This window comes from Empidonax traillii, unplaced genomic scaffold, assembly GCF_003031625.1.
Source record: "Empidonax traillii isolate 1590-97213 ecotype Southwest subspecies unplaced genomic scaffold, ASM303162v1 scaffold4:size3804566, whole genome shotgun sequence".
Classification (NCBI taxonomy): Eukaryota; Metazoa; Chordata; class Aves; order Passeriformes; family Tyrannidae; genus Empidonax; species Empidonax traillii.
In genome coordinates this window covers 3,511,018-3,537,405 of record NW_020955197.1, presented here as the reverse complement: position 1 = coordinate 3,537,405, position 26,388 = coordinate 3,511,018, and the positions used below count along the sequence as shown (strand labels likewise).

The 26,388-nt window shown below is 35.6% G+C and overlaps 1 protein-coding gene across 6 annotated transcripts in view; it reads left to right on the top strand.

Annotated features, from left to right (window-relative positions):
* MCTP1 (multiple C2 and transmembrane domain containing 1) overlaps positions 1-26,388 on the top strand; it is a 177,412-nt gene that overhangs the window by 83,304 nt on the left and 67,720 nt on the right. For all 6 annotated transcript variants that reach the window (XR_003570587.1, XM_027878239.1, XM_027878247.1 and 3 more), the window contains 5 exons: positions 651-753; positions 2,842-2,944; positions 3,279-3,380; positions 3,723-3,797; positions 5,393-5,512. Coding sequence is in view for 5 of the 6 variants with exons in the window: in XM_027878239.1 (XP_027734040.1) it covers positions 651-753; positions 2,842-2,944; positions 3,279-3,380; positions 3,723-3,797; positions 5,393-5,512 (503 nt within the window). In the remaining variant the exon portion in view is untranslated. The remainder of the gene's footprint in view (positions 1-650; positions 754-2,841; positions 2,945-3,278; positions 3,381-3,722; positions 3,798-5,392; positions 5,513-26,388) is intronic.

Below are 26,388 nucleotides of genomic sequence, written 5' to 3'. Positions count from 1 at the left end.
TGTATACATTAGTCTCAACTATGTTTGACCTTCTGCTGTGCTGAGACTACAGCTCATCATTCCAGCTGATATAATCTTGTTGTTTATTTGTACTTGACCACTTTCTCTGGTGTTAGGCTTTTATATGAGACTGTCTTTAAGACTTTTTTTTTGGGGGACAGGATTTGTATAATGTGAAACATGTAGACCTTAGTAATTTCTGGATAGCTCTGATTGGTGCTGTTTATTACAAATAATACAAAATAATAAATTTCCTTCATATCAAAATGCTCTGTGTTTTCATTACAGTCAGTGGAGAATGGGCACCATTTAAGTAAAGTTCTCTTAGCTGTCTCAGAAGGGTACCTGGCATCTTGTAGGAACATGCTGTAAAAATAAAACATACAGCAAAATCTGTATAGCGATTTTTTAAACTTTTTTTTTTTTAGACAAAAAATTGTTCTTTTAGCAAAGAACATTAATAGATTAAGGAGATGAGGGCCTCTTCTGAATATCTTGAATATAATCCAGACCGTAGGACTTCCTTGAATTAATTCTTGAGAGAATTACAGTGCAACTTAGGAGAAGGAAAAAAACCTAGATTTTATTTAAACTTTGCTCATCATGTGTTTTCTTCGTTCATAAATTTTATTCCAGATTTTCTCTTATAGGTAAAAGTGACCCATTTTGTGTAGTTGAATTGAACAATGACAGACTGCTGACACATACCATCTACAAGAACCTCAATCCAGAATGGAACAAAATCTTCACATTGTAGGTGTTTGGATTTGTGGGGGAGGGGGGGGCAGTGGGTGTTTGGATTGGGAAAGAGGGCAGCAGGTTTTGGGTGGATTTTTTTGGAGGGGAGAGTGTTGAAGAGAATACCTTCTGGTGGTTCTGAAGAAGAATAGTGACGACATACTGATATTTCTAAGCTAAACATCTGAATACTTCTTTGAAGATTAAAAACATGAAAAAAAATTGGAAAAGTGGTATAATTTTAAAGGTTAAAAAGCCAGGTCTGTTTCTTGGAAACCAGCTGTATGTAATGCTAAGCTCTCTGGACTCCTGCTAGGTTCAGTGAGAGTTTCAAGGACCAAATCCTGTGTGATGGGTTCGCCCCTGAAGTTTTGAGTGGGGGAAAAAAAAGATATTGTGGTAATGACCTTTATTAAAATGGGGTTGTTAACTTTAAAAAACATTAGTCAAATATATAAAGTTAGAAATTCTAAATTTATTCATGCGTTTCTGAAGTAAGACCAAATACTTTCCACTTCTTTCCATTTAACAACTGCACTTCTCACAAGCTGCAGTGCAGCTGTTGGGTAAAATGCACTCTAAAATATTTAATTTGTCATAAAGTGATGCTATTGGATTTTTATCCTTCTGTTATTTTGAAGACAGTAAAAGGGTTTGACAAAGTAGAAAAAAAGTCTTCCACAAACAAAATGTCCTTGTTATTTGTCTTGCTCAGTTGCCTTCTTTTTCTTCCCTTCTTCTCTCTGACTGCAATGTGATACCAATAAGTAGAAAAAAACCTGATCATTGTAGGTCTCACTGCTGCTGAAATCAGCTAACAGTCCTCTGCAAAACCAGTAGGAGCTTTAGCTTTGTGTACTTAATTCACTTTATCATAAATGAAAATGCTATATTTTGCCCTTGATCTTAAAATTTAGTGTGAATTTAATTTTCCCCCTTCTTTAAATTTGTCAGTCATATATTTGGCATCCATAGGTTTTCTTGACCTGCAGTGAGTTCTCAGGAATGAACTCGGAACAAAAGAAAACATCTCACAATGGTTGTACTCTTCAACAGCTTATTATTGTTGTTCTCATTTCTCTATCTGCAAAACCATGTTAAATTCTTCATTAATTTATTTTTAATTAAATAACAATAGAGCCAATAACTAATCATCCGCTAATGCTCGGCAGTGTTCTCTGCTCAAGGAATTGCCTGGATTTGTAGAGGACAAAAGACTAATCAGGAATCAATTAGAAAACTTCTAAAGGCCTTTAAGGCCTTTTTTTTATGTATAGTAACATTGAATATTATATTTATCCTCAGATTTGTTAATTAATTTTTGGACTAGCAATTTCTCATCTGGAGGCGTATATTTTACTGCAGTTAAACTGATTTGCTTGAAATTGTGTTTGCTGATTCAGCCATTTGATCAAAAATGAGTTCTCTCAAATAATTCTTTTTCTTCAAATAAGGAATATGAATTTTTTACTCGAGTTTACAATGTACAGTGATGTTTCTAGTGCATGGCCGTGGAGTGTTTAATAGCTTGCAGGCTTTTTTGCCTCAGTAGTAGCTGAGAAATGGATTGTTTCCTATTGTTTGTTCTTTATTTGTTATAATGACTGCTATATGTTTGTAATTAAGTGAGGATTTCACAAATAAAGAGCTTGTTTTCAGTGCAAGGATATGCTCTTGTAGCTTGTAATTATTTCCATTTACAAACCCACATATTTCACAGTATTTGCAGTAAGAATTGCAGCAATGGCAGCAGTGTTTAAGGGATAGCCTTTAAAAGCTCTTAGTCCTGCTACTGGTGGCTGTAAATCCCCCAGTGCTGCTCCTTGCAGGTCATGCAACGCAAACCCTAGGTAGGAGATTTAAAGCAAACCTCAGCTAGGAAAGCCTTGCAGAGAGAGAGAAAGAGAGAGGGCAATCATTGCAACTCTCAGAACACATTTTGGTTATACACAGGGAGGCCTCATTTACTTAAGTTCTCTTCTTCTCCGTAGCTTGGAAAAATAGTTGGATTTCTGTTTGTACTAACCTTTCACACTTTTGCTCTTGCTACTCACGGGTGTAAGTGACTTCCTCTCTCCACTGTGTGTTCTACTTCCTTTGTAGTAATATAAAAGATATCCACTCGGTGCTTGAAGTGACAGTTTACGATGAAGACCGTGATCGAAGTGCTGACTTTCTAGGCAAAGTTGCTATACCATTGCTGTCTGTAAGTTTCATTCACCTGACATACTACTGATTTTTTTCTGCAGAAGGGAGGGGGGAAAAAAAAAAATTTGCAGCTCTGTATCTGTCATTTCTCAACCAAGGTCTGTAATAAGAACACTAAAATTTTAACATACTCTATTCACGGCCATGTTGAATCCCATGATAGTTAATTTTTCCTGACAGACTTGGTCCTGGTAATGAACAGGTACTTGTCAGACTTGCCACAGTTGTTTTGGGTTCTGTGTCAGTTTCAGCAGCTGGGGGTCAGGGGTCACTGGGGGGGTGTATTCAGCGGAGACTGCGAGACAGACGGCTGTCATGTCCTTTTCCTGCAGATTCAAAATGGTGAACAGAAAGCCTACGTCTTGAAAAACAAGCAGCTGACAGGGCCAACAAAGGGGGTCATCTATCTTGAAATAGATGTGATTTTTAATGCTGTAAGTCTTAACTTTGGCTTTTTTGTACTGCTAAAGAGTTCAGTTTCATGAGAGCTTTTGTTCCTGATTTGTAGAGAATTTCTGTCATTCCTCATTTTCTCTAAACCTTCATGTATACTACAGAATACTCTTCTGCCAATGCCTGGCACACCCACTCTTTTTGTTGCTGCTGCTGCTATTGCTGCTAATGTAGGGAGCAACAACTCTTGTCTCTGTGTACACTTATATGTTGCAGGTTTGGCAACCATGACTTTGAGACTTTGTAATTTTTGCAAATTAAAGGATGTGTTATTAGTAAAGAGCAAATAAGTTTGAAATACTGACTCACATTTTAATGCATAGGTGAAAGCCAGCATAAGAACCTTAATGCCTAAAGAACAGAAGTATATTGAAGAGGAAGACAGACTATCTAAACAGGTAAAGAGTAAAGAAACACTAATCTCTTCCAAAATCCATAATATCAAGTCCAAATATCTGGCATCTACTGAGAGAAAAGAATAACATTTTCATTATATTTTTACAAAAGAATATGATAGGTTGGAAAAGGCAGAAACAAAATACACAGGTTTATTGTGTCTCCTCTATAAATTGCAGCTTAATTTCCATGAAATACGTGAATAAGAACACAGTTGAAACCAGCAGGTTCCACACATATCAGATTATCGCCCAGGTGCATGTAAACTAAGTCTTGCATAAATTTTTGCTGTTAACTTTGACCTGAAAGTTCTCCATTTGTTGCAGTGTAAAGAATCTTTCAGCATTATTTTCGCGAAATTTAAATAAGTTAGTTGAATAAGGTTTAGATCAAAGGTGAAAGCAAACTAAAACACTTTATACTACAGAGAATCCTAGGGGTAGAAGTGTCTGGACTCTTTCTTTTTACTGTGGATATTTTTACTACATACAATTTTAATGTTTTGGTAAAGAATATTTAAACACACATGTTTTTCTCCTCTTGAACTACTTTTGGTTCAGTTTTCCTGTTCCACAAATGATGTATTTTATATGGAGAGAGCTGGGCTTTCGATTGGACTTTGGGGACAAGATTTTTGTTGTTTTCAGTGAAAAGGCAAAGGTCTCAGAACTGATTTTTACTTTGCTGAAAACTTATGTACTTGAGCATAGCTTAAATTACCTACTGGATGAATTTTACATCAGTATTTTATATAGTTCATAAAAAAAACATTTCAAGAGGCAAAATATTTCTTTCTTTACCGTTGGGAGTAATGCAGTTGCTAAACCTGCCTTTTGCACTTCTTTTCCAGCAAAGAAGCAATAAGACCTTTTACTCAATATTAATACTTCTTCCCACTTTCATAACAGAAAATAGTATTGTGACTTTTGCAGCTGGCAGGAGGAGTGATCATTTTCTAAGCAAATCAGTGCACAAATAATTCACTGGTTTGTTTGGGGATTTGTTGTTTTTTTTTTCTGTGAAGTTATTTTGGAGGATTTAAATATGTTTTCCTGACTCAAAACCTAGAGCTGTTATGTCTTGTGCCTGTGTAGTTTAGAAGAATGCAGTTAGAATTAGTTTGGTAAATACTTAAAACCAGGTTTTCAAAATACGTGAGACCAGACAAATTTGTTACAAATGTTAAAGGGTACAGATGATCTTAATTAGATTAGAGCAATAATTTTGCATGGGTTTGGCTTAGTGTGCTGCAGCATCGTTATATTAAGACAAACATTTGTTAGGAAAGGCTCAGTAAAACTGAAATTTAATAAAGAAAATAATTTGTGAAAATCTGAAAGCGGCTTTTTAATGGTGGACAATTTGTGTACCATCTAGAATTAAAATCAGCAAATATCAGTTCACACAACTAAGAAATTCTCTGTCTTCCAAGCCAGAGAATTTAAACTAACTTGCTCAATTTGTGAGCTAGGGAGCTTGTTATTTTCTCAGTCTTCACCTTAGTTAAGAAATAAAGAATGAAATTATTGTAAACATTAACCTCTTCTGAAACTTTTTGGGGTTTTGATATATTTTCATTCTTTCATCTTTTTAACAGCTACTGTTGAGGAACTTTATCCGGATGAAGCATTGTGTCATGGCACTCGTAACTGCTGTCTGCTACATTAGCAGTTGCTTTGACTGGGATTCTCCCCCAAGAAGTCTAGCTGCTTTTTTGGTATGATCTTCTTTATACTATTTTTAATCACCCCAGTGTGTTTGTGTTCTAGACTGAGGGACAATACAGTGTAGATAGAGAGGTTTCTCTTTTTTTATTTTAAAACTTTGCATTTTGATGATACATTTGATGAAAATAATGTTTATTTAGCTTTTTAGAAGAGTAACTAAGTTTAAAATGTCACACAAAAAAAGAGTGGGGTTTTTTGAAAGCCATAATAATATATATACATATACTAATAGTATAAATATAAATATAATTGCTTATATAATTTATGAGTGATCCAGATCAAAATGGAGTAAGTGAATTATTACTATTATATCTTAAGCTTCTCACAAATTACTTCCATTAAATCTTCTTTGGTGCCCTCATATATTGCATATTTATTGCATATACTTGTTTTGAATATTAGTTATTTATTTACATACAATTAAGATCAAATTTTGTCCTCCATATATGTTACACCTGTGGCTTTTTCAGAAGTACCAAATTTCAAAAAGAAGTACTCTGGACCCAAATACTTCCTTCCCTACTGAGAGGTAGTGTTCCTGAATAAAAAACAAAACAAAACAAAACAAAACAGAAAAAAGCCCATCCAAATAAAACACAACCAACTTTAAAAGCATTAATGCAATCTTTTAGTACCTTTTAGACAGCAAGCTCTAGTCATAGTTCAGTTTTTAGTGAATTCATTTTTAGTGATTTAAACAAAACTGCTATTTCTCAATGAATGTTATCTTCATTAGTGTTAACTTATATTTTCCTGTTAAATTTTGAACATTTCAAGCTTAAATGTTGATTGAATTGTGCTTCACTGATAAATATCTTTCTATTTTCAAAATCATAACAGCTACAAACAAGATCACAGTCCCCATTTGTTTTTTCATGAGAGAGTCCCACTGGGAGTAAAAATGTACACATAGACACACTTTCTGGAATATCTGAATTTATTAAGTTGGCTTGGAATACTGAGATTTTGAGTTTCTCCCCCATGAATATGAATAGGGAATGGTTTTCATCTAACGTTGAATAATTATAGAGTGAGTCTGGTGACAGTACTCTTTATTTATGCACCTGAAGGTCAGGTGCCTCAATTTTGGAGAAATCAAACAAGGCACTGGAGCTGACGGTGCAGTAAAATGGAGTAGTTGTGTATGTCATTACGTCATGATGTTTTGCAGGGAGTTTCTTCTAGCAGGGCTTCAGTTGTACTGTGTTACTTGTTAAACCACCTTTTGCCTGTCAGGAATGACAGAATGCTGTCAGTCCTTGGTTGCAGTGTTCATCAGAAGTACATGAGATACTTGTGCTGCTCTAAGAGTCAGGGGATTTATACTTTTACTGATGTCTGTAGCAATGACACTTATGTGCAAATATCTAAATACACTTGCTGCTGTTTACTGTAGAACGGCGTTCTGTCATTTCAGTTAGAAGTTATTAACATTTCATAGGAAAGTGCAGGTTTCTGCATAAAACTTTGATGTTCATATTGCTATTACTCCTCCAGTTAGTAAGTACTATTCTCTTTAATTCTCATTTTAATACGGATATGGAACACTCACGGGATGCCAGTGGAAGAAGGGGAAATGCAAAAACATCCTATTCTTTGAGGAAAATGAAATTATTTTTTGCCCATGGCACACTGGTGTAGCCATGGAAGAATTTGTGTTGCTGTTAAAATGTAACTGTTGCTGGTCTTAGAAAAAAATGAGTGTCGTAATAAGTACTTGGAAATACATAAAGCACGGAATTTGAGCAGGTAGGTCTATAATCAGTATACATCATTATTGTAGTTACAGTGTATTTCAGTAGAAACATGTTCCTGATTTTATTTATATATATATATATATTCATATTTTACATCTCTCTCTCTCTATATATATCTCTCTCTATATATATATATATAGAGAGAGAGAGAGATGTAAAAATTTTGATTTTCTTAGTTTCCTTGCAGTCTTTGTTTTGCTAAGTAGTAGTTGTGGTAGTTGTGGATATATTATGTTTATATTTGTGCTGTGACTGCACAGATGTATTCCTGCTCTGCATGCAAAATGGATCCTGTGCTTTTCGGCCTGATGTTATTCTCTCCAAGGATCTGTCTGGCAAAAAAAGTTTTTGCTAGCCAAGTCAAGTGTATGTGAATTTCTATCATGATTATAAGCTTTGTATTTAGGTTGTTTCTGGACTTTCATAAGCTCTTAAAATCTTGAGAGTGGTCTGTTTGAGTGTGTAATGCTGCATTATACTTGCACCAAGGTTACATTGATTTTAATAGACTGTATAAAATAAATGTGCCTATATGTATACTTTTTGACTCTTCACTGTTATACAAATTATATCTCCTCTTGACATTGTCTCACTGAGGTTAGAGAATGTCACAGTAAAATGTCATTGCCAGGAAGGAGATGAGAAATAGGCTGTTCTGGAGGTTTCTAGCTCTTTAGGCAGACTAATAAATAATGTACGAGAAGTAGACTTTTAAACCAGCCATTTCTTCCACCCCATTGGATTTGAAGACGTACCTTGATGGTTAACATTCTGATGCAGGTTTACAGCCATTTTACGTAAGTTACATATGTGAGGGTTGATTTTTCATATCTTGGAATGCCCCAAGTCCTTGGCATTACAGTTACAGGTATTTCTGTTTAGCACCTTACCCCATGGCTTTACTTTCTCATGGTGGTACACAGGACCACAGGTGAAGAAATTCTGACAGACTAGATCAGTTTTCAGAAACTTAATAACTAAGATCAATCTGGAAAAACAAACAAACAAACAAACAAACTACTCTTGGAAACCTACAGAAAGGCTTGATTAATATGGTGACTCTGTAATAAGCTACTGTTACCTGCTTTATCCACTTTCTGCATGCTTTAATGCAGTTCTTTTTAAAGTCATTCTCCTTGGAGAGTCAGTGTTAGTCATCAAGACTAGTACTGTTCATTGAAGGGGCTTGCTGATTATTTGTATTCCAGAACTTAGCTGTCTGAAACCTTTACATTATTTGGGACATCTTAGATAAGGAAATGCTGTATTAAAGGTTTAGGATGATTCTTTCCAAAATCTGTCCAAAGGCACCAGCCCAATTACTTGTGTTGCCTATGCTGTGCCTAGAGGTAGAGAAACTTAGAAGTTAAGTTTTCAAAATTCTAGATTATGCATTTCCTCAACTGAACAATATTTTACCTGTTCCTGTTAACATAAACTCATCACCTTCACTGGGGATTTTGTCTGACTGACTTAAGGTTTTCTCTCCAGTTCTTTTTGCTGTAATTCAGTAATTTGCAGCAGAAGAGAAATTGCTACTAATACATAATTTTTAATCTTTTCATGTAACTATGACATATTACTAGCTCTTACTTTTCAGATATTGAAAGATATTCATAAATAGCTCATGAACCATAGGTTGATTTGGCTAGCATATGACTTTGGATTAGAACAATCAAAAAATTTGATATTCTTTCCTGCTTTTCTATATTTATCTCCTGTTAAATAAAGGAGGTATGTAGCAACAGTTTTAAATTGATGTTTCAATTCCAGAACAGCTTTATTGTATCACACAGAGTCCTGTTATGTCTAGAGGCTTATCAAGCATGTGTTACATACTTGTGTTTATGCTTCTTAAGCACCTAAATGCAACGGAAAAGAATAGAATATGTACAGGCAGCCTTTGTCATAAATTCACATGATTTTATGTATAGATATTTAGAGTATTTAGCAGTTAATTTTCTTATTTTAATTCAGTAATTAATATTATACATTTGAGGCAGAAAAACTTTATTAGAGTATGCAAAAGTGGGTGTTTTTTCTTCAGATTAATCCACTGTGGGCACTGAAGTATCTGCTAACTGGGCCTAATTTCCATCAGCTTCTTGACCAGACATTTATATTCTTGTAGATCACAAAAATAATTGGACAACTGAGCTATCAGTAAAAGGATACACATCAGTGTTAGTCAAGGAATTATTTTATGGGACAAACTTCAAGCTTTAGTAGTGATTGTAGGTAATCTGTGCTACCATCTGTCCATTTGGAATTCTTCTAGCCTTTTCAGTCGTTACACAATAACTACTGCTGTATTTAACATTAGTATTTGATACACATTTAATTTCTGTACCGCTGCATGGTCCTTAGGGAGCTTTACTCCAGTGCTATGTGAAAGAGACAAAGTATTGATCAGTTAACATTTCAGCTACATTTATGTATGTTGCAAAATTAATGAAAATGCCAGACAAAAATGTCAGAGTGCACAAAAATGTAGAATTTAAATTTGGTAGTTTAATGAAAAGTTTAAGACACACATTATCAAAAATGTGCCCTTGCCTTTAAAGTACAATTCACAACTGAGCAACTAAATGGATCCACATATTTTACGTAGAGGAACACTGAACATGAAATGTGAGGGAATATAATCTTCAGAGTGTTTGGTATCCCAAAATGGCCTCAATAAAGTACTTTAATTGCCTGTTTGAACATATAACTGTTGCTCATAAAATAAACATTTTTCTTTTCTCACTTGGAAGGAGAGTACCCTCACCCAGTCACACACATATGTCCTCAAATTAAAACTTTCTGTGAAGATGTTCTCTTATTCCTGTTCTATTCCTCTGATTCTTTCTCTACATGTATATGCATGCACACAGAAAAGTCTTTCTTAGCCTTTCAAATATTGGTAAAATTACTTTCCCTGCATCCAAGTAATTTGCCAGGTCTAACTCACCTTGGCTTTGTCTTCTTTCAGACATTACAGAATTCATGTGTGAAAATGACATAATAGTGTCCCAAGCCTTTGTTCAAGTGTTTGTTCTCTTGCACGTACACCATACAGTTGTGAAGGTGTCATCCTATTTCATTGAAAAGGAAACAGAATTGAAAAGAGCTGGTCCCTAGCAGGAAATGAGACTGTAAAACCGTTTTGTCAACTTACTTAGCTTTTCCTTATTAAAAAGGGAAATGATCACTATTGCATATTTAGGAAGCAACATTCATTCAAAGCTGAAGGACGAAGATTATGTTTTGGGAGAGATTTGATATGACACATTAGGAGTTGGAATTACTTTTGCTAGTTATTACATAATTTCCTTTATTTTAACACTGTAATTGTAAGAGAATCAGAATTTTCAGATATATTTAAAAACTTGCTGGTGTTGCCATTGTTGATACTGTTATTGAGGATATAACATATAAACACCTTAAAATTGCTTTTTACTAAACCTGGGTGAAATATATCATCAAATTGTCTTTGCCACCTCTTGTCTAGCATTTGAAATTGGAATAAGTGCTGGTAAAGTAGTTGCAAAAGCTTCTTACATTTCAAAAAAAAACCTTTTCAAAATTTTTGTTGCTGTCAAAACTGCCTGTTCTTAAAAGAGAGATTAGCAGAGGTAAAGTGACATGGCAATGGCAAGGCCAGGTATGAGATTAATTTCTAATGCATATTGCAGACATGTGCAAGAGTCTTTCAGCTTTTTGTCAGCTGTATCTTCAGCATCAGGAAGGAGTAAGAAGTGGACCAGACTGCTATGGGGTTTTGTTTGGTTTTTTTGTTTATTTGTTTGTGTTTTTTCAAAGTAAAGCAAACAAAAAGAAGAGTTCTGTTTCCTCTTTCCTAATTTTCCATAGACCAGCAGAACTGGTGTTGGACCTCTGCAAAATTACAGTGGAATTTGAGCTTTCTGCAACAGTTAGCTATGCTGTTTGCCAGGTTTTAAAAGGTGGGATTGGAGAGAAAAACAGTAAATAGTGGAACCTGGTATATATGACCATATAGATCCATTAAATACTTTTACTGAAAGAACCTACCAGCACCAGCTGTTATTAAAAAAGCCCTCTTTACTTAACAAATGAGGAATGACGCTGTTGAGGAAAAACTGTTGTCATCAGTCCACATCTTGGGTTTGTCACACTGTGTGCTTGCAAATCTGATATAAAGAAAGACTGTGAAATATTTATATACATAAAAGCTTCTTTTAGTATTTTATATTGTTTTTAAAAAGTCACTTTCATTTGACTTTGTTTGCAGAGTGGACACATACTTGCTAGCCAGTTTAACAATGAAATTCATTACCCAAGCACACACCTAGTGCTGGTTTTAGTAACCCAGAGCATCCTGTGTGCCACCCAGCTGCTGCTCCAGAAAAGTATGTGTCTGTCTTAGTTTCTCTGTTATTTCTGCCATAACTGTTCAGGTGACTGGGGTGCACACCTGAGGATGCCTAAAATGGCATCCACACTACCTTTAGGCACTCTAATTTCTCCCTTAGGTGTTTGTTTTACCTGCATATGAGTTTCCTCACAATCTTAAGGTGTTAAATCTCAAAAATACTTATGCAGTGCAGGGAATTACTTTCCTTACTTTATGATTTATGAAAAAAGAAATAGCAGAATAAGCAATGGTATCCCAAGTAGTGGACTTTCCCTTCACTACCAGATAGTTCTTCCCACCTCTTTTCCTTAGAAAATAGGTATTTGAGTATTTTGAAAGTATTTAATTATCCACTAAAATGTGGTTGATGAAAAATTGTAGAAATTGACAAAAAACTACTAGTTACTCTCCTGTATTTAGAGTTACCTAAAAAGTTTTAAAAACAATTTTAGATTTCCTGTTAAGGCAGTGATGTGACTAGAAATCTGGGCAGCCAATTTGTGTGAGTTCCATCTTGCTCTAGAGTATGTTTCTGATAACGCAAGGCATGTACAAGGCAATCTCCCACTGCCTTGTGTTACTGGAAAAGTTGCAGAGTACTTCTATTGGACTCATCATGAATACGTTTCTGGAGAGGGCTTGCATTTCACTTTCCTCTTGAGTGCACAAAACTGTCCTGAATGAGAAACTTTTCACTTGAAGGAATTCAGACATCATTGATACTGATTTTGGTTAATTATTTAGTAATGGTATTCTAAGGTAATGTGTACTCTATCACCCTTGTGTTCCCTGAAGTGCTCTTTCACAGTCATTGCAGGCCATTTAAACTTTCATGACTTAAAATGTGCACATGGTTGATTATAAGATATCTTACCTTTTCACCATCCTTTAGTGATGAGTTATCTGAGAAGTAACACATACTCACATAGCCTTAGCCACATTACTTGTAAAACCTATGTGTTTTCAATGTCCTATCTTGCACAGTAACTTCTTTTACTGGCCATGGCAATATAATGAGGAGCAAAAACTACCTCAAAGATCTTTTTAGGTAAGCGTCAAAGCAAGAAAAATTATTGTCTAGATAGTGTTTTAATATGTGAAAGAGTACAGACAGAATGTTAAATTATTACCAAATACGTTGCATAAGTGATTTACCTTCTGCAGGAAAGGAGAGTTTGAGTTGACCTTGAAGTAAAAAGCCTGTAAAACGTCATAGCCACTTATTTTATAGAAGCAGTATTTGTCTTTTATTTTTAGCTTATTTACTTTTCAAAAGAAAAACAGTAGATATTTATATCCCCACATCTGTTTAATACTTGGCAATAAATAAGGAGGCATAATTTAAAGCCATCATTTATTTTGGATTTACTGGTAGATTGTACTTATTCCAGAATAAGTATTAACACTTACCCAGTAGAGCTAACTAACATTGTGACCACAGTTGTTACAAAAGAGAAAAAAAAAATACAAAACTGTAAGTCAAATGTCTGTAGCTGATACTAAATAGACTTACAACTGTATGGTAGATCTTTGAGTTTGTACATTTCCATGAATGACATCTGAAGTTACAACCCTCCAACTGCTTTCCAGAGATACAAGTACTCTACGAAGAGCACACTCATTTTCAAAAGTAAAAAACTGACATAATTTAGTCTTCTTTATCTGAGATTGACCACTGCTCTCATAGCTGTTAGTAGCACTGCAAGGTTATCTGTTAAAATACTATTATGTAATTCAGACCTCTCAGAAAATTAGTGTGCAACACTGGCTGAATAAGAGACATGATTTTCTCCCTTCAGTTATATAGTAGCTGTGATTAGCTATGCCAGTTCTAATTGACTGGTCTCTGTAAGCAGACACTGCTCATTAATGAATGGAGACAGACACTTCCTAACCCCATTAGAAAAACAAAAAGGTATCAAAGGAATGTGCTCAAAAATGAATAAAATTAATGCTGTTTTGATGTACAGAATACATATTTTGCATTCATCACACCAGGAAGTGGCTCTGTATACTTGGGAAAACTGTGATTAAAACAAAATCAAGCTGACATCAGTGCATATCAGTGATTCTCTGCATTCTGTATATCTCCTTTATATCATAACTTGAGGGATAAACATGATAAGCTGACAATAAATATCTACTTTAATTGTACCTCTGTGTCCTGGTTCCAGCCAGGAAGTGGTTAATTTTTGCAATTACCAGGAGGGGGCATAGCTATGACTTGGAGGTTATTCTGTACTGCCTCATGTCATTGCTGGGAGTGGGGGGAAAGGAGTATCTTCTGAGGAGTAGGAGTCCCTTCTGGGTTGGCATAGTGTAATTTTTTCTTAGTATACAATGCTCTTTTTGCTCATTTCTCTTGAAGAAAAAGTACTACCAGCAGATACTTATTCCTTTATCATGACTTAAATTTAAAAGTAGATATTTTTAATATTTACTACCATATTAATTGTTACTTGCTCAAAGCACCACTGTTAGCAAAGGGATTCTGAGTTAATAAAACATTATAGTATTAGTATATAAAACACAATATAATTTTCCCAAGACAATGATTATTAGCGTAAGACTACATTAAGAGCACTTAACGCTTATTCCTTAAATGTGCTTCATTTCCATCAGTTGGGAATCGTATCACAATATTGTAGCAAGTAAACATGGAAATGTATTGGAGTGATTTAGTTTACAATAGAGGTAACTAATGCCTTACTTGAGCTTTGTTTCTGTATTATATCATTGTTTTCATAGCTTCACATCAATCTGAATAGTGCTTTTAATGCTGAATATTAGGCTTCTTCAATACAACTCCAGTGAAACACATTAAAAAAGTTATTTCTTCCTGACAATCTATTAGTTGGAGCATTTGGACAATAACTTTAGTGTGCTGATAGGTCTTTATAATGTAGTATTCTTTTCATATTCAAGAATCGCTTTGGGTGTGATTTACAGGGTTTTAACCTTTTAAGACACTTCAGCTTTGCTCAAAGGGTGCTTCAGGTTTTTATTAGCTACCTTGTTTCCAGCAGCATAAGCAAGATACATCTCTATAAATTACCCATTCTCTGGGGCATACTTCTTCGCATGTTCAGAGTTGAGAGCTCTATCAGCCCCATCCAATGAATGGTGGACCAGTCTGGAGTTACCTACCACAGTCTGGGCTCCTGACCCCAGTCAGGCACCCTCCTGCCTCCACCGGAGCACCTGCAAACTGAGCCGTGCCCCATTCAGCCCTGCAAGAACAGCTCCATTGTCACATTTTCCGAGGGAAGATTATTCCAGTTCTACTTCTGAATTAAAAGCAAGGCTGTTATTACTCGAGGGATGTTAGGCCTCACTGCTTTCTTGAGAAAACAAATTTGCTGTAATTTTATCTGTAATTTAGTACTGCTTGCGTGCAAATAGAGTCTACATTGTATAGAATATGAGGAAGAAGTAAGGGTTTGTTAAAACCATAAAACGGTTGGGTAACCATTATATGCCCAAAAGCAGCCTTATCAAAGTCACAGGTTAAGTAAAAAATAACAAACCAACCGAAAAAACCAACCCCAACCGCCCCCCCCTCAATAAACAATAACCAACAAAAAAAAACATTCATTACATTAACCATCTATTTTGAATTTGCTTCAAAGAAGTAAGCTTTCTGTCTATATGGAGAATATGGCAAAATTGTAAATTTCACAAATGTCAGCCAGTGAACAAAATTTGCCTTGACCGACAACCTAGCCAGAGAACAGCTGTAGTAAAGGCTACTCAGATCTTTTTTTTCTTCAAGGTTTTTTTTTTGCTTTCTCACAGTAAATGTAGCAGAGCTTTCGTGTTCTTCACCTTCTTGAAGAATATGATGTCAAAATGCTTAAATACTGTTTCCCTTCTGCTGGTTGATTCCTGATGATCAGCATTTAATAGAAGTAATATTGCTCAGAACATTTGTCTCTTATGCAAAGGAAAACAGCCCTCACAAATGATGCTGTTGAGGCAGGTCCAAATCGGTTGAGTATTTTATTCTGTCAAAGTTCAGTTTTACAACTGTGTGCTTTTTTGCTGCCTTACATCCTGATTAGGCAGCAAATGTGCAAACTACTTTCTATATATTCTTGCTCTCTCTCTCTCTCTCTCTCTCTTTTTTTTAATGGAAAAAAATCCAATCCAGTTGTAGGTGTTTGATCTTGCTGATTAGCAGAGGTACAGTTAAGAACTTAATGTGGATTCTAATTATTTGGCAGCTCTCATTAGTGAGTGACAATGTAGCTAATCCCTCCCGACACACAAGCCTGCTCCTCCATTCTCCCAAAAGCAGCAGCAACCACCTCCAGGCACACTCTTAGCTGAAGCTGGGAGCAGGGAGTGCGTATCTGACCTAGGATCTGAACCTGGGAATCTCTGGTTAGTATGCTTCATTGCCTCTGGATCACAGCTCTCACCCTTCTGCTCCCTTTCTTGCAATGTCTAATATGCCTAATTTAAATTAAATTATTTTAATTAAATCATTCCACTGTTTCTCACCATGCAAGGTAGTTAAGAACTGTAGCTGGCAGTGTTGTAAATCAGGTGTCTCCCCTTGACTGGGTCAAAGTTACTGAGCCAAAGATGACTGTGGATTCTGGCATAGGCAGAGCAAAAAGGGTATGTGAAAAGAATAAGGACTTAAACTAGAACTGAGAGACACAGCACTTACTGTTATAAGCATCAGTAGCATTCTTGCTGGTATTTTTCTCTCAGCATTGTCACAAGCACTGGGTTCACTGTTTGCGGGGAAGACAAAAGGCTGAGCAGGGAGTTTGTGATTTCTGGATGGAAATAAAGCTCATCTTGGTTTATCTCTGATTTGAGAAATCCTGTCATTTGCCAGTCAGGGAGCATAGTGAATTCTCTGCTGCATCACCAGACAGAGTTTTTCGTAGATAACCCCTCGACAGTTGATGTCACTGCACTGTGGTACTCTGAGGCTTGTATTTATTTTATTTTCTGCAGACATCCATTTCTTCTCACGTTCCTTTTATTAAAAATCTGAATTAATCCTCTCCCCCAAGTTACAGAGAGGAAAGTAAACAAAAAGCTTGGAGAATTCTAATGCAGGAGGAGTGCTTTAAAACAAGGCTGTCTGTGTTCTAAAATGTGATTATTGACTAATTAAATTCCGTTGTCTGCTTTGCAATGACAAAGATGGCACTTCTTTGAGACCACTTTAAGATCTGGAAGGTAGAACCAACACCGCCACTTACCTCGGAGTATCTGCTTGCTCTATGATGTATCTCACCTCTGCTGAGTTTTGATTTTTAGAACTGATAGTCAAATATAATTTATTTGTTTTTAAATGTTTTTAAATGACAGATTATTTCTGGGGCACTTTCAGTGTTCACTTTATTATAGTTGCATTTTTTTAAGTTAATGCAGCTTAAAAATAATTTTAAGTTTCCCAAAACAAAGGAAGGAAATGAGATATTTGATTCACAAACAGAAGCTTTATTAGTTTATGACAAGTAATCCATCTTTTTGCATTAGTGTAGCATTTTACCCCAGATTATTTTTCATAATTGATAATTTGTGAGTCATATATGTTATTATTCTTTTATGGGTTTCTAACTAGTGAATAATGGCAAAGGTCACAGAAATTTAATAAAGAAAATATTTTTTATTTTTTCAGTTTTGATTTGTGTTCTGAAGAATTTTGTAGAGAATTTCTCAGAGAAAACTACAAGGAAAAAAGTGATAGCCATTTTCATGGAAGGAACTTCATGTAAATACTGTTACATCAATTCAAAGAAGAAAATAATTTTAGGACACACATGAAGTACTATAGCAGAATAAAAATGTTTACCTAAATCAGTTAAGTTTTATATAATAGTGGTTAGTTTTAAAAGTTAGAAATGTATGTATTGCCTATACATGTAGCAGAATTAAAAACTATGTTTGCACGTGACTGAATATTTTAATTTTTTTCCCTATCAGAAATACTTTTGCAGTAGTTTTCCTTCTACCATGAAACTAGGGGGAATTATAAACATGTGCTATTCCTACTCTTTGGAAAATTTAATATTCATTACAGGTTGAGAAAATATAACAAGGGGGGCAGGGAAATCTTTGCATTTAAAATGTTAGAGGGCACCAAAATGGGATTATGTGTCGATGTATTAGTTTGTCACAGGGAAGTAATAAATAAAAGGATCTGGGCATATCATTTGAAATTGAGTTATCCTGATGAGAAAGCTAGTAGGAACTTTTCCCTTTACTAATATTTCTCTGGCTACCCATGAACATTTTACCACTAACTGCTCACAGACTTTCTGATGCAATTAAAAATTGGGGGAACTGAATAAAATATGAATAAGTTTAATTAGTGGGAAAGGCAACTTGATGTAACTCACAGACAACTACATAGGAGGTATAAAATATTTTTAAATTAATTAAATACTAATTTCACACTGAAGTTGTTATGAATTTCCTGCTACGGCTTGTGTGGTTCTCTCCTCAACAGTCATTTAAATGTACTCTGAACATTTTAATTATAATGAGTCATTTCTATTAAAAATATGATCAAGGACTATCTTCGTAATTAAAATAGAATTGAGCTCATTTAATTGTAATGTAAGTATTTTATTATATGTAGAATATAATTACAGTAATGTATATTCCTCACCCCTCCATTTCTAAAAATAATAATAAAAAAAAAAAGAATAGGTTTTTGTAAAACTGTACTTGAAAATTTCATCCCAAAATCATGAATAAATGAATATTTTGCAAAAAAAATTGTATCTCAAATCAGTAGCAATATCAGTAGGATCTTGTCCTTAAGAGATATTTTACTTGACTAAGAATAAAGCAAAAGATATGTTTTGTTGCTGAACACTTTTTATTTCATTCTATGGCATAAATCAGTACCACTGGTTCTTTATGTTTGTTTGTTGTTTTTTTTTTTAGTTTTGACCAAAGCTTATGTTGTGGGTTTTTTTCTTTGTGATAGTATTTCTAGCCAAGCTGCAATTAGCTACTTATGTATTCTAATTATTTAAGAACAGTGCTTTAATGTAGATTATCTGTTCAACTGAGACAGTAGAATAAGGCACTTTTTCAGCTCATCAGATAATTAATTTTAAATGTCATAATTATTTTATATAAATAAAAATTTATGTGGAGATTTACTCCCTAAGAGAAATTTAGGATTTGGACAAATGAACACCAAAAAAAGTCTTGTTTTAAAATTCTCCCTTTCATAGCGTGGCAGTGATTTTAAAACTTACATAATTATATTTTGAAAGGGTTCTGTCCTTTCATCACTACAGATATAAAAAAATACAGCCTTTCAATATGGAACTGCTGAATCATATATCTGAAAGGAAAATATTTTGAATTATTACTCTGTTTTATAATGTAAAATACATTTAATAATATTTACCTTTTTTTTTCTGTTTTTATACTACTTTTGAAACTATTCCACTCAAAAAAGGAAAAGAAAGAAAAGATGTCAGAATTTGTTTGAAAGGCAGAATGTATTGCTTTTGAATTGCATGGCTTGCCCGAGTCTTAGCTGAAGACACATACGGGAGAATGCTTCTGCTGTTATCATTATCTGCTGGATGTGTACTGCAGTGGTGTCTACCTTGTGATGGGCACACCTTTGTTCCTAAAAGTTAACAAACTGAGCCTATGCTTCTAAATTCATATCATTAATTTCAATTCAGATCACTGGGACTGTTCCCAAGAGTAAATTTGCACATATGCATAAATATTTGCCATATCTGACCTGCCTGGGAGAGAGAAAAATGTGTAAAAGATGCAGGGAAGAAAAAACTTGCCCTTAGATTAATGCAACTTCCCAACCATCTCTTCATTATCTCAAAAATATTGGATAAACTGTTGGTTTTAGGCTAAGTAATTCTCTGTACAATTGCACTGTATTGAATAAAGCATTTTTTTAATACGAAAGATATAGGATAGATACATATTTAATATGGTACAAATACTTCCTGTCTTACAACTTTCTGTATTTGCAAGACCAATTGTGATCTTTGAATGTGATCATTCGATAGTTATGGCCAAGTTTGTCAACAAAAATATGACTGAAATATGTGTGTTAGAGGAGCATAGAACTTATTTAATGTTTGTTGATTAAAAAAAGCCTATTGTTCACGATCCTTTAAATTATTTAAAAAAAAATACAGACACCATTGTAAGAATTGGAATTAAATTATTAGGATAAACATCTTTGATATTATGGATTTTAAAAATTTTTGGTAAAACGTGTTCATTAGCCTAAAATTAAGAGGTACTGAGTTTAGTGATAATGCTAGTTCTGTCCTATTTCCTCATAAAAAAAATAGGATCCTTTTTCCTGTTTCTCTGGATGTCATTCTCCACTTAAGCCTGTAGGGAGCACCCTTGCATCACACAAAAATCATTGCCTTTCCTGAGAGACAATTACTATTTAGGTGGTGAAGTCTTTACTGCTGCAGACCTCTAAATGTAGCTAGTATTATTTGCATAATTTCCAGACTTTGATGACAATATGTGATCTTAAAACAGCAGATCACTCTCATGAGGAACCTCAGAGATACAATGTTCTCACTTAATTATTTGTTTTAATGTACTGTCCACATAATTCTTCATTTCTGTTTCCAGTTTTCTTCTCTGTTCTGCAAAATACGTGACACTAGTAGTCTCTTTTATCAGCTGAGTAAGGTAAACTCAATTTAACCAAACTCTGTTCATACTTCTCACTGTGGGCTTGATCCATAACTTATACTAACCAACAACTGACCCTAGAGTTGCTGGCTACTGACTTGGTGGTGGTGGAGTTTCACTGAAACCACTGCAGTACAGGATCAGGCCACTCCAGGAGAATACCAACCCTGCTGTTAGTGCTGGGAAGGTGACCCATTACCAATGCTGCTATTACTTGCTTTTTCAACTTCAATATGCAATGTCAAAAAAAATTTAATGTAGGTATTCCTTTTAAATCTGAGGCAGTTCAGGTAGAAAATTGTTCTGCAAATATTTTTTTCCCCTTCTCAGTATGTTTCTCATAATATCATTGCTTACATTTCCTGAACCCAGTGATTTCATACCATCTCTTAAAATGGCAGTTTGTTTTCCTTCACAGTTACTCTTCAGAGTCACATAATGCAGAATGTCTCTAGGTTTATTGTTTTTTTTTGCTTAGGAGATCATACCAAAGAAGATGTGGTTATCATTCTTACCCATGTTCACAGTGGGCTCAATAAAACTGTTGACACTTGATTTTACTAAGATTGTGTTTAATTTTAGTGAGAGTCCGTAAGTAGGGTATAACAGAAAAAAAGTCTAACGACACTCTTGTTAATGTACAAGTTAATGATTTTGTCTGTGTGCTGGACTGAGATATTTGAGAAGGGAACACTGAATGTCTGAGAGAGCCTCCCATGAGCAAACTGGTTTTTAGTTGTATTGTCTGAATGCTTGGTTGTGTATTAGAGGATGCAAAGTGTGATGCAGGTGGGAGGGAACTAACCTTTGACTCACTGTGGCAGCAGAAAAAGATCCGGACTATCAGCATGGGAGTTTCCAGCCTTTCCATTTCTCGCTAGAATAGAGGGCATTTTTTTGTGGATGAGAGAGGCACAGATTGAATTCCCACATGCACCAAGCTACTCTTTGTCTGGGTTGGGTTTTGTTTTGGTTTGAGTTTTTTTGTGTGGTTTTTTTTTTTTTTAAAGCAAACCTCCTCAGCTTTCAAATTGCTACAGGAACCCAGGCATTAAAAAAAAAACAAAACCCCCAAAACCTGAGAAGAGAGTATTCTTTATTGGTTGTTTTGCCTTGGCAAATGCTATGTAGTTAGCAAGGAAAGCTGACTTGTTTCTGCAGGCCCTGCTTCAATGTGTTGTGTCAGTGTCCAAGTTAGAAAGGCACTTCTGTCCGTGGCAAATGCTCATATCATGAGAGAGTATCATAAGAGAGTAATTTTCCAGCTCAGGGAGCAGGATGCCTAAGAGGAGGACCCCATTGTGACTGACTCTTGTCAAAGCAAAGCATATACTTGTATAGACCAGAGAAGGAAAAATGTTAGCATGAGGAAAGGAGGCTATTCCATCTACACATTAAAAAAAAAATAAAAAATCTTGTTTTAGTAATAGTTTTTATTTTTGCTCTCCTGTTACATCCTCACGGTAATGCACATCTCTGTGTCAGGTTTATTACATGTAGATCATACGTAGGTATCAATTTGTGTAGCAAGATAAAACTAAAGGTGTACAAGCATGGCTTGTAGGCTTTTTTCTGTGTATTGCATTCTCTTTATTTCTGTTCTCAGTGTGCTGAAAAATAAGAATACACAAAACATGATAGGAAACTGTTTAACTGCTTGTCTGGAGGATAAGCTGTAAGTTATCCTTTTTAACTTTTTCCTTGTTAGATAACAGTAGCTAGAAATCTGTTGGATTCTGTGACAGAAAGATTACAGAGAAATACACTTATATGCCTCTATGGTAGATTCCTCTAAACTTTAAAGAAAATCTCAAGTGAGGGTATAAAACATTACCTCATGATAAAGTTATGCTAAAACTGCTATAGTGCAATTTGGTTTTTTTCTATCCTGTTTTCTCTTTCTGCCTTTTTTTTTTTTTAAAGTGAACTGATGGTTTTTAAGAGTTATTCAGAAGATGAATACTATATAGCTGTCACTAGGCATGTGGTATGGCAGCAGTGAAAAACTTGTATTTCACAGATATCAATATCCTGGAAATGGTATCTTGAAAAATAGGCATTTTCAATGTTTGAACTAATTCAAAATTTAACTGGTAATCCATTTTAAGATGTTCTGTTTTATGATGACATTCTGGCAATTAGATCAAACTCTTTTTCAGTAAAGGGCTGAGTTAGTACATGTGAAAGTGTTTACCTGAAATATTGTTTCTCTTGGGGAAGAATATCTTCTATTATCAGGAAGGTCCACTAAGCAAAGAACATGTGATTTGTCACTGTCAAGGCACAGCATCAAATTTTCAAAGGAAAAAACGGCAATGCAATCACGAGCTTTTGTGAGGCAATGTAGTCCTACTTTTAATGTATTTTTCATTTTGAAATCTGACATGGATAAACATTATTGAAGTAGTGTTTTAGGGGATTACTGGTATTATTTGTTATATCATATGAAACACCCACAGCTGAATTCTGCTTTCCTATGTCTACTTTTACATCAGGATTTTCACCTGTGTTAGATTCTCCACTTGCTTACACCCTTTTTTATTGAGTTTAGGTATTTTGTTGATAAGGCTAGTTTGCTGGGGCAGACTGCCAGTGACATCATTCTTACAGGGAAGAAAAAATGACATGTTTTAGCAATGGCACTTTCATGCAGTTAGGCAGGGTCTAGCAGGTTCCAGAAGTCACTGTATTCTGGATTCCTGACGTTGGGAAGCCTGTGTCTGGGTTTCTACTACCACATGCATTTCTGTCATTTACGTCTGTTGTCCCAGCTAAGAAAGGAGTTTCCATTTCAGACTGTTGGGATGCTGTTGCCTGAAGTTATAGTGTAATGAAATAAAGATGCAAGAGAAGAGAACTGAAGAGGCTTAGAGCCAGTTCTTTGTGATCTGAAATCTTTGATCTTGGTGTGATGGTTTTACAGTGGGATGTAAACACATCTCTGTTTTTGGCTTTCTGCTCTCTGAAATAACTGGACCCTATCCAGTTAATTTTGACTTCGTAAAAGGAAGGTCATCAGATTTTTTTTTTAACCCATCTGTTTTGAGAAGTCTATTATCTAAGAGCCCCTGCTGTAAAATATTCAACTATTTGAAAAACAGCAAACACATTGGTTTGGAAACATCACAGAGCTCATAGGTACTACAACTTGATATGTAAAAGCCTTTTCTTATACTACTGCTATCCAGTTTTTTCTTGATCCATGGTGTTTGTGCAGAAGTTATCATCCATCTTCAGGGTGCAAAGATGCAATCCTACCAGAGACATCTTAATTTTTTTTTTCTGTGTGAATATAAATAATAAATCTCGTGTTCCTGCTTTTAGAATCTTTCACCACATATTTGATGAACTTTTTAGCTAATCTGAAGTCGTCAAAAGAAAGCCAGTCAGCAGTACTACCGTGTTAGCACTTGTTCTGCTCACAGACCAGAGCAGAATCATTTTACTCTGAAGTGTATTAATTTCTGCCAACAATCAATGACTTTGCTACGTAACTTTTTCATTTGTACAAGTAAAACATCTACCTATAGATGCAGAAATAACCCTATGCTTTAGGTAGCTTAAGGATAATCATAGTTAAAGTCATTAGCAGAAAGAGCCTTTCCAAAATTGCTTTTTATAGTTTTAAACCTTGCCTCTCTTTATATGTATTGTGAAATGTGCTCCTCTTACTTCTCTTTTACTGGGAAGATCAAATAGTCCTGCCACGAAAAGGTTTAGGTTTTTTCTCCTACTGGGATGAACTGTTCTCTTTCATCCTGGTACCCACCACAGAATCTCCTCTTGTCCCCACATTGTTAACAGCAGCTGTCGCAATGGCAAAGCACCCATTCTGTTACCCATATTCCTTTCTCAGACTGTTTATGATGAAGGAATATTGCCACAGCCTGGTGAAAGGAGAGGTGACGACAGCATGAGGGGTTCTTGCTCTGTCATAGGTGTTTATTAACGCAGGGACGCGTGAGGGTACAGAGTCAAGGGCGCTGTCCCTGACTGAGGGCAGAGCTAACCCTTATATAGGGTTCGGGGTGGAAGGATCTGGAATTTGGGAGGAGCATGGGACTAAACAACCAATGGGGATTCAGTAACATGCATAAATTAACTAGGAGCCAATAACATGGAAGGAGGGAAATGGCAGGACTGCCCACACTGCAGCAAATCCTGGCCAATGAGGGAGAGGGAAACCTTGACCAATCAGGGAGGAGAAAATTCATGAGGGGACTGACATGTTCAAATATTATATAACAAATATAACTGGGGTACAAACATTAAAAAGCATGCATTAACAGTAAACATTATAAACATTAGTGAAACGACTACAGAACACTCTGCCAACCCACGAATCAGGCCCAAACCGCCCGCAAACGTCTGTGCCACCAGGTAAAAGTCCCTTTAGTATCCTTCATACACTGCACGCCATTTCCTGTATTCCTCCTGTCTCCCTCGTCTGTCCTCTGCAGAATATGTCAGCTTTTCTGACAAGAGAAAATGGCAATAGTTGTTAGGAATTATATTAAGGAGGACATGAAGTGAAATACAGCTAATGGCGAAGCCAAGTAGCTGTCTAGTAATGATTCCAAATTTGAGAACATGAGATCAGAGTTTGGTCCCTGCCTGACCTTGAACAATCAGCTCTGGGTTGAATTCTGATGGACTGAATTTGCTGGACCAAATCTTAGGGAATCTAGTTTCCCACTGTTTGCTGTTAGATCTTTGGAGGTACTTAGCCCTTAGAAAATGACAGTCAACTCACTGTCAGAAAAGATGCCTGCTTGCTGTGATAACAGTTTTGGAAAACAGGGCAAATGCAGTAGGGAATACACATTGCTCAGACATCACCCAAACACAAACTCCCTTATCTCAGTTGGGCTTTAGCTGGTTGCTAGTTGTTCATGACCATCTGGAAATCATCCCATTTCCAAACCAGAAGATGCACATGAAACGGCCTGCACCCTACATGGTGACTGGTCTTAAGAACAGAGCCTCATAACCTTGGTGGTTAACTGTGATAAAGACCTTATAATTTATCCAGTGCTTTCCAAAAGTTACAGGTCTGGTTGTATATTTTAGTACTTCGTCTTACTGGACGCTGAAATTTGACGTTTTGGGCGTAGGGAATTAGTGTTCTGTTTCAGAGTTGCATGTCTGTGTTGGAAGACACCCTTTTTATTTAAGGAAGGTTGGCAGTATTTATGTCTGTTTCACACTCTCATTCAATAGGTAGGCTTGTTCCCCTCTGCCTCTACCACAAATACACATGATACTTTCACATGTGCTGGGCTCTTAAGCCTGAAGTCAACCCTAGGCTCCCCATCCGTGCTGTTGGCAAGACAGCAGACTCTGTATCAGATCCTGAATGCAATGTTACTCAGCAAAATGGAGATGCCTGGAGACATGGTTGTCACTGGCTCAGAGTTTAGCCATGCCTCTGTAGCCATTCTTTTTTGAGCAACGCAAATGTGGAAGTCAACACCAGCTGAACACACCCTACAGGTGCTGCAGATACCACCTCAGTTTTCTGTGGGCACTTCTGTGACCCCTCCTTAATCTTCTTGCTTTGAAATCTTGCTTAAACCTGTTGTAGGTGTACAAGCCATCTTCAGCTATTTTTCTTTCCTGTCCTATGTCTTTTATTACTCCTCAGTAATATCTGTGAACTGTTCATAAAATAACTAGATTCAAGTTAGCAGGCCAGAAATGCATGAAATCTTTGGAATAATTTCAGTTAATGTTTGAGAGTAGTACAGATGTGTAGCTATGAACATTTGGGGATGTGCTCAGATGTCCTGCTTTTGACATGACAGGTTATTTTCTTTCTATTTGAATGTGTGTGTTAAGAAAGTAGAAGTTATGAAATGGCATCGCGCTTTCTCTCATAATAAGAAAGATTGAAAGGAAAAAATAATTGGGTTGGGGAAAAAGAGAAGAAAAGGAAAAGAAAAAGAAAGACTTTGTTGTCTTATGCTAGGTGATTTCAGGCCAAATTGTTTTCACATATTGATTATATACTTTTTTTTAAAATAAAAATCACTTGCAGTGTAATGCCTATCTG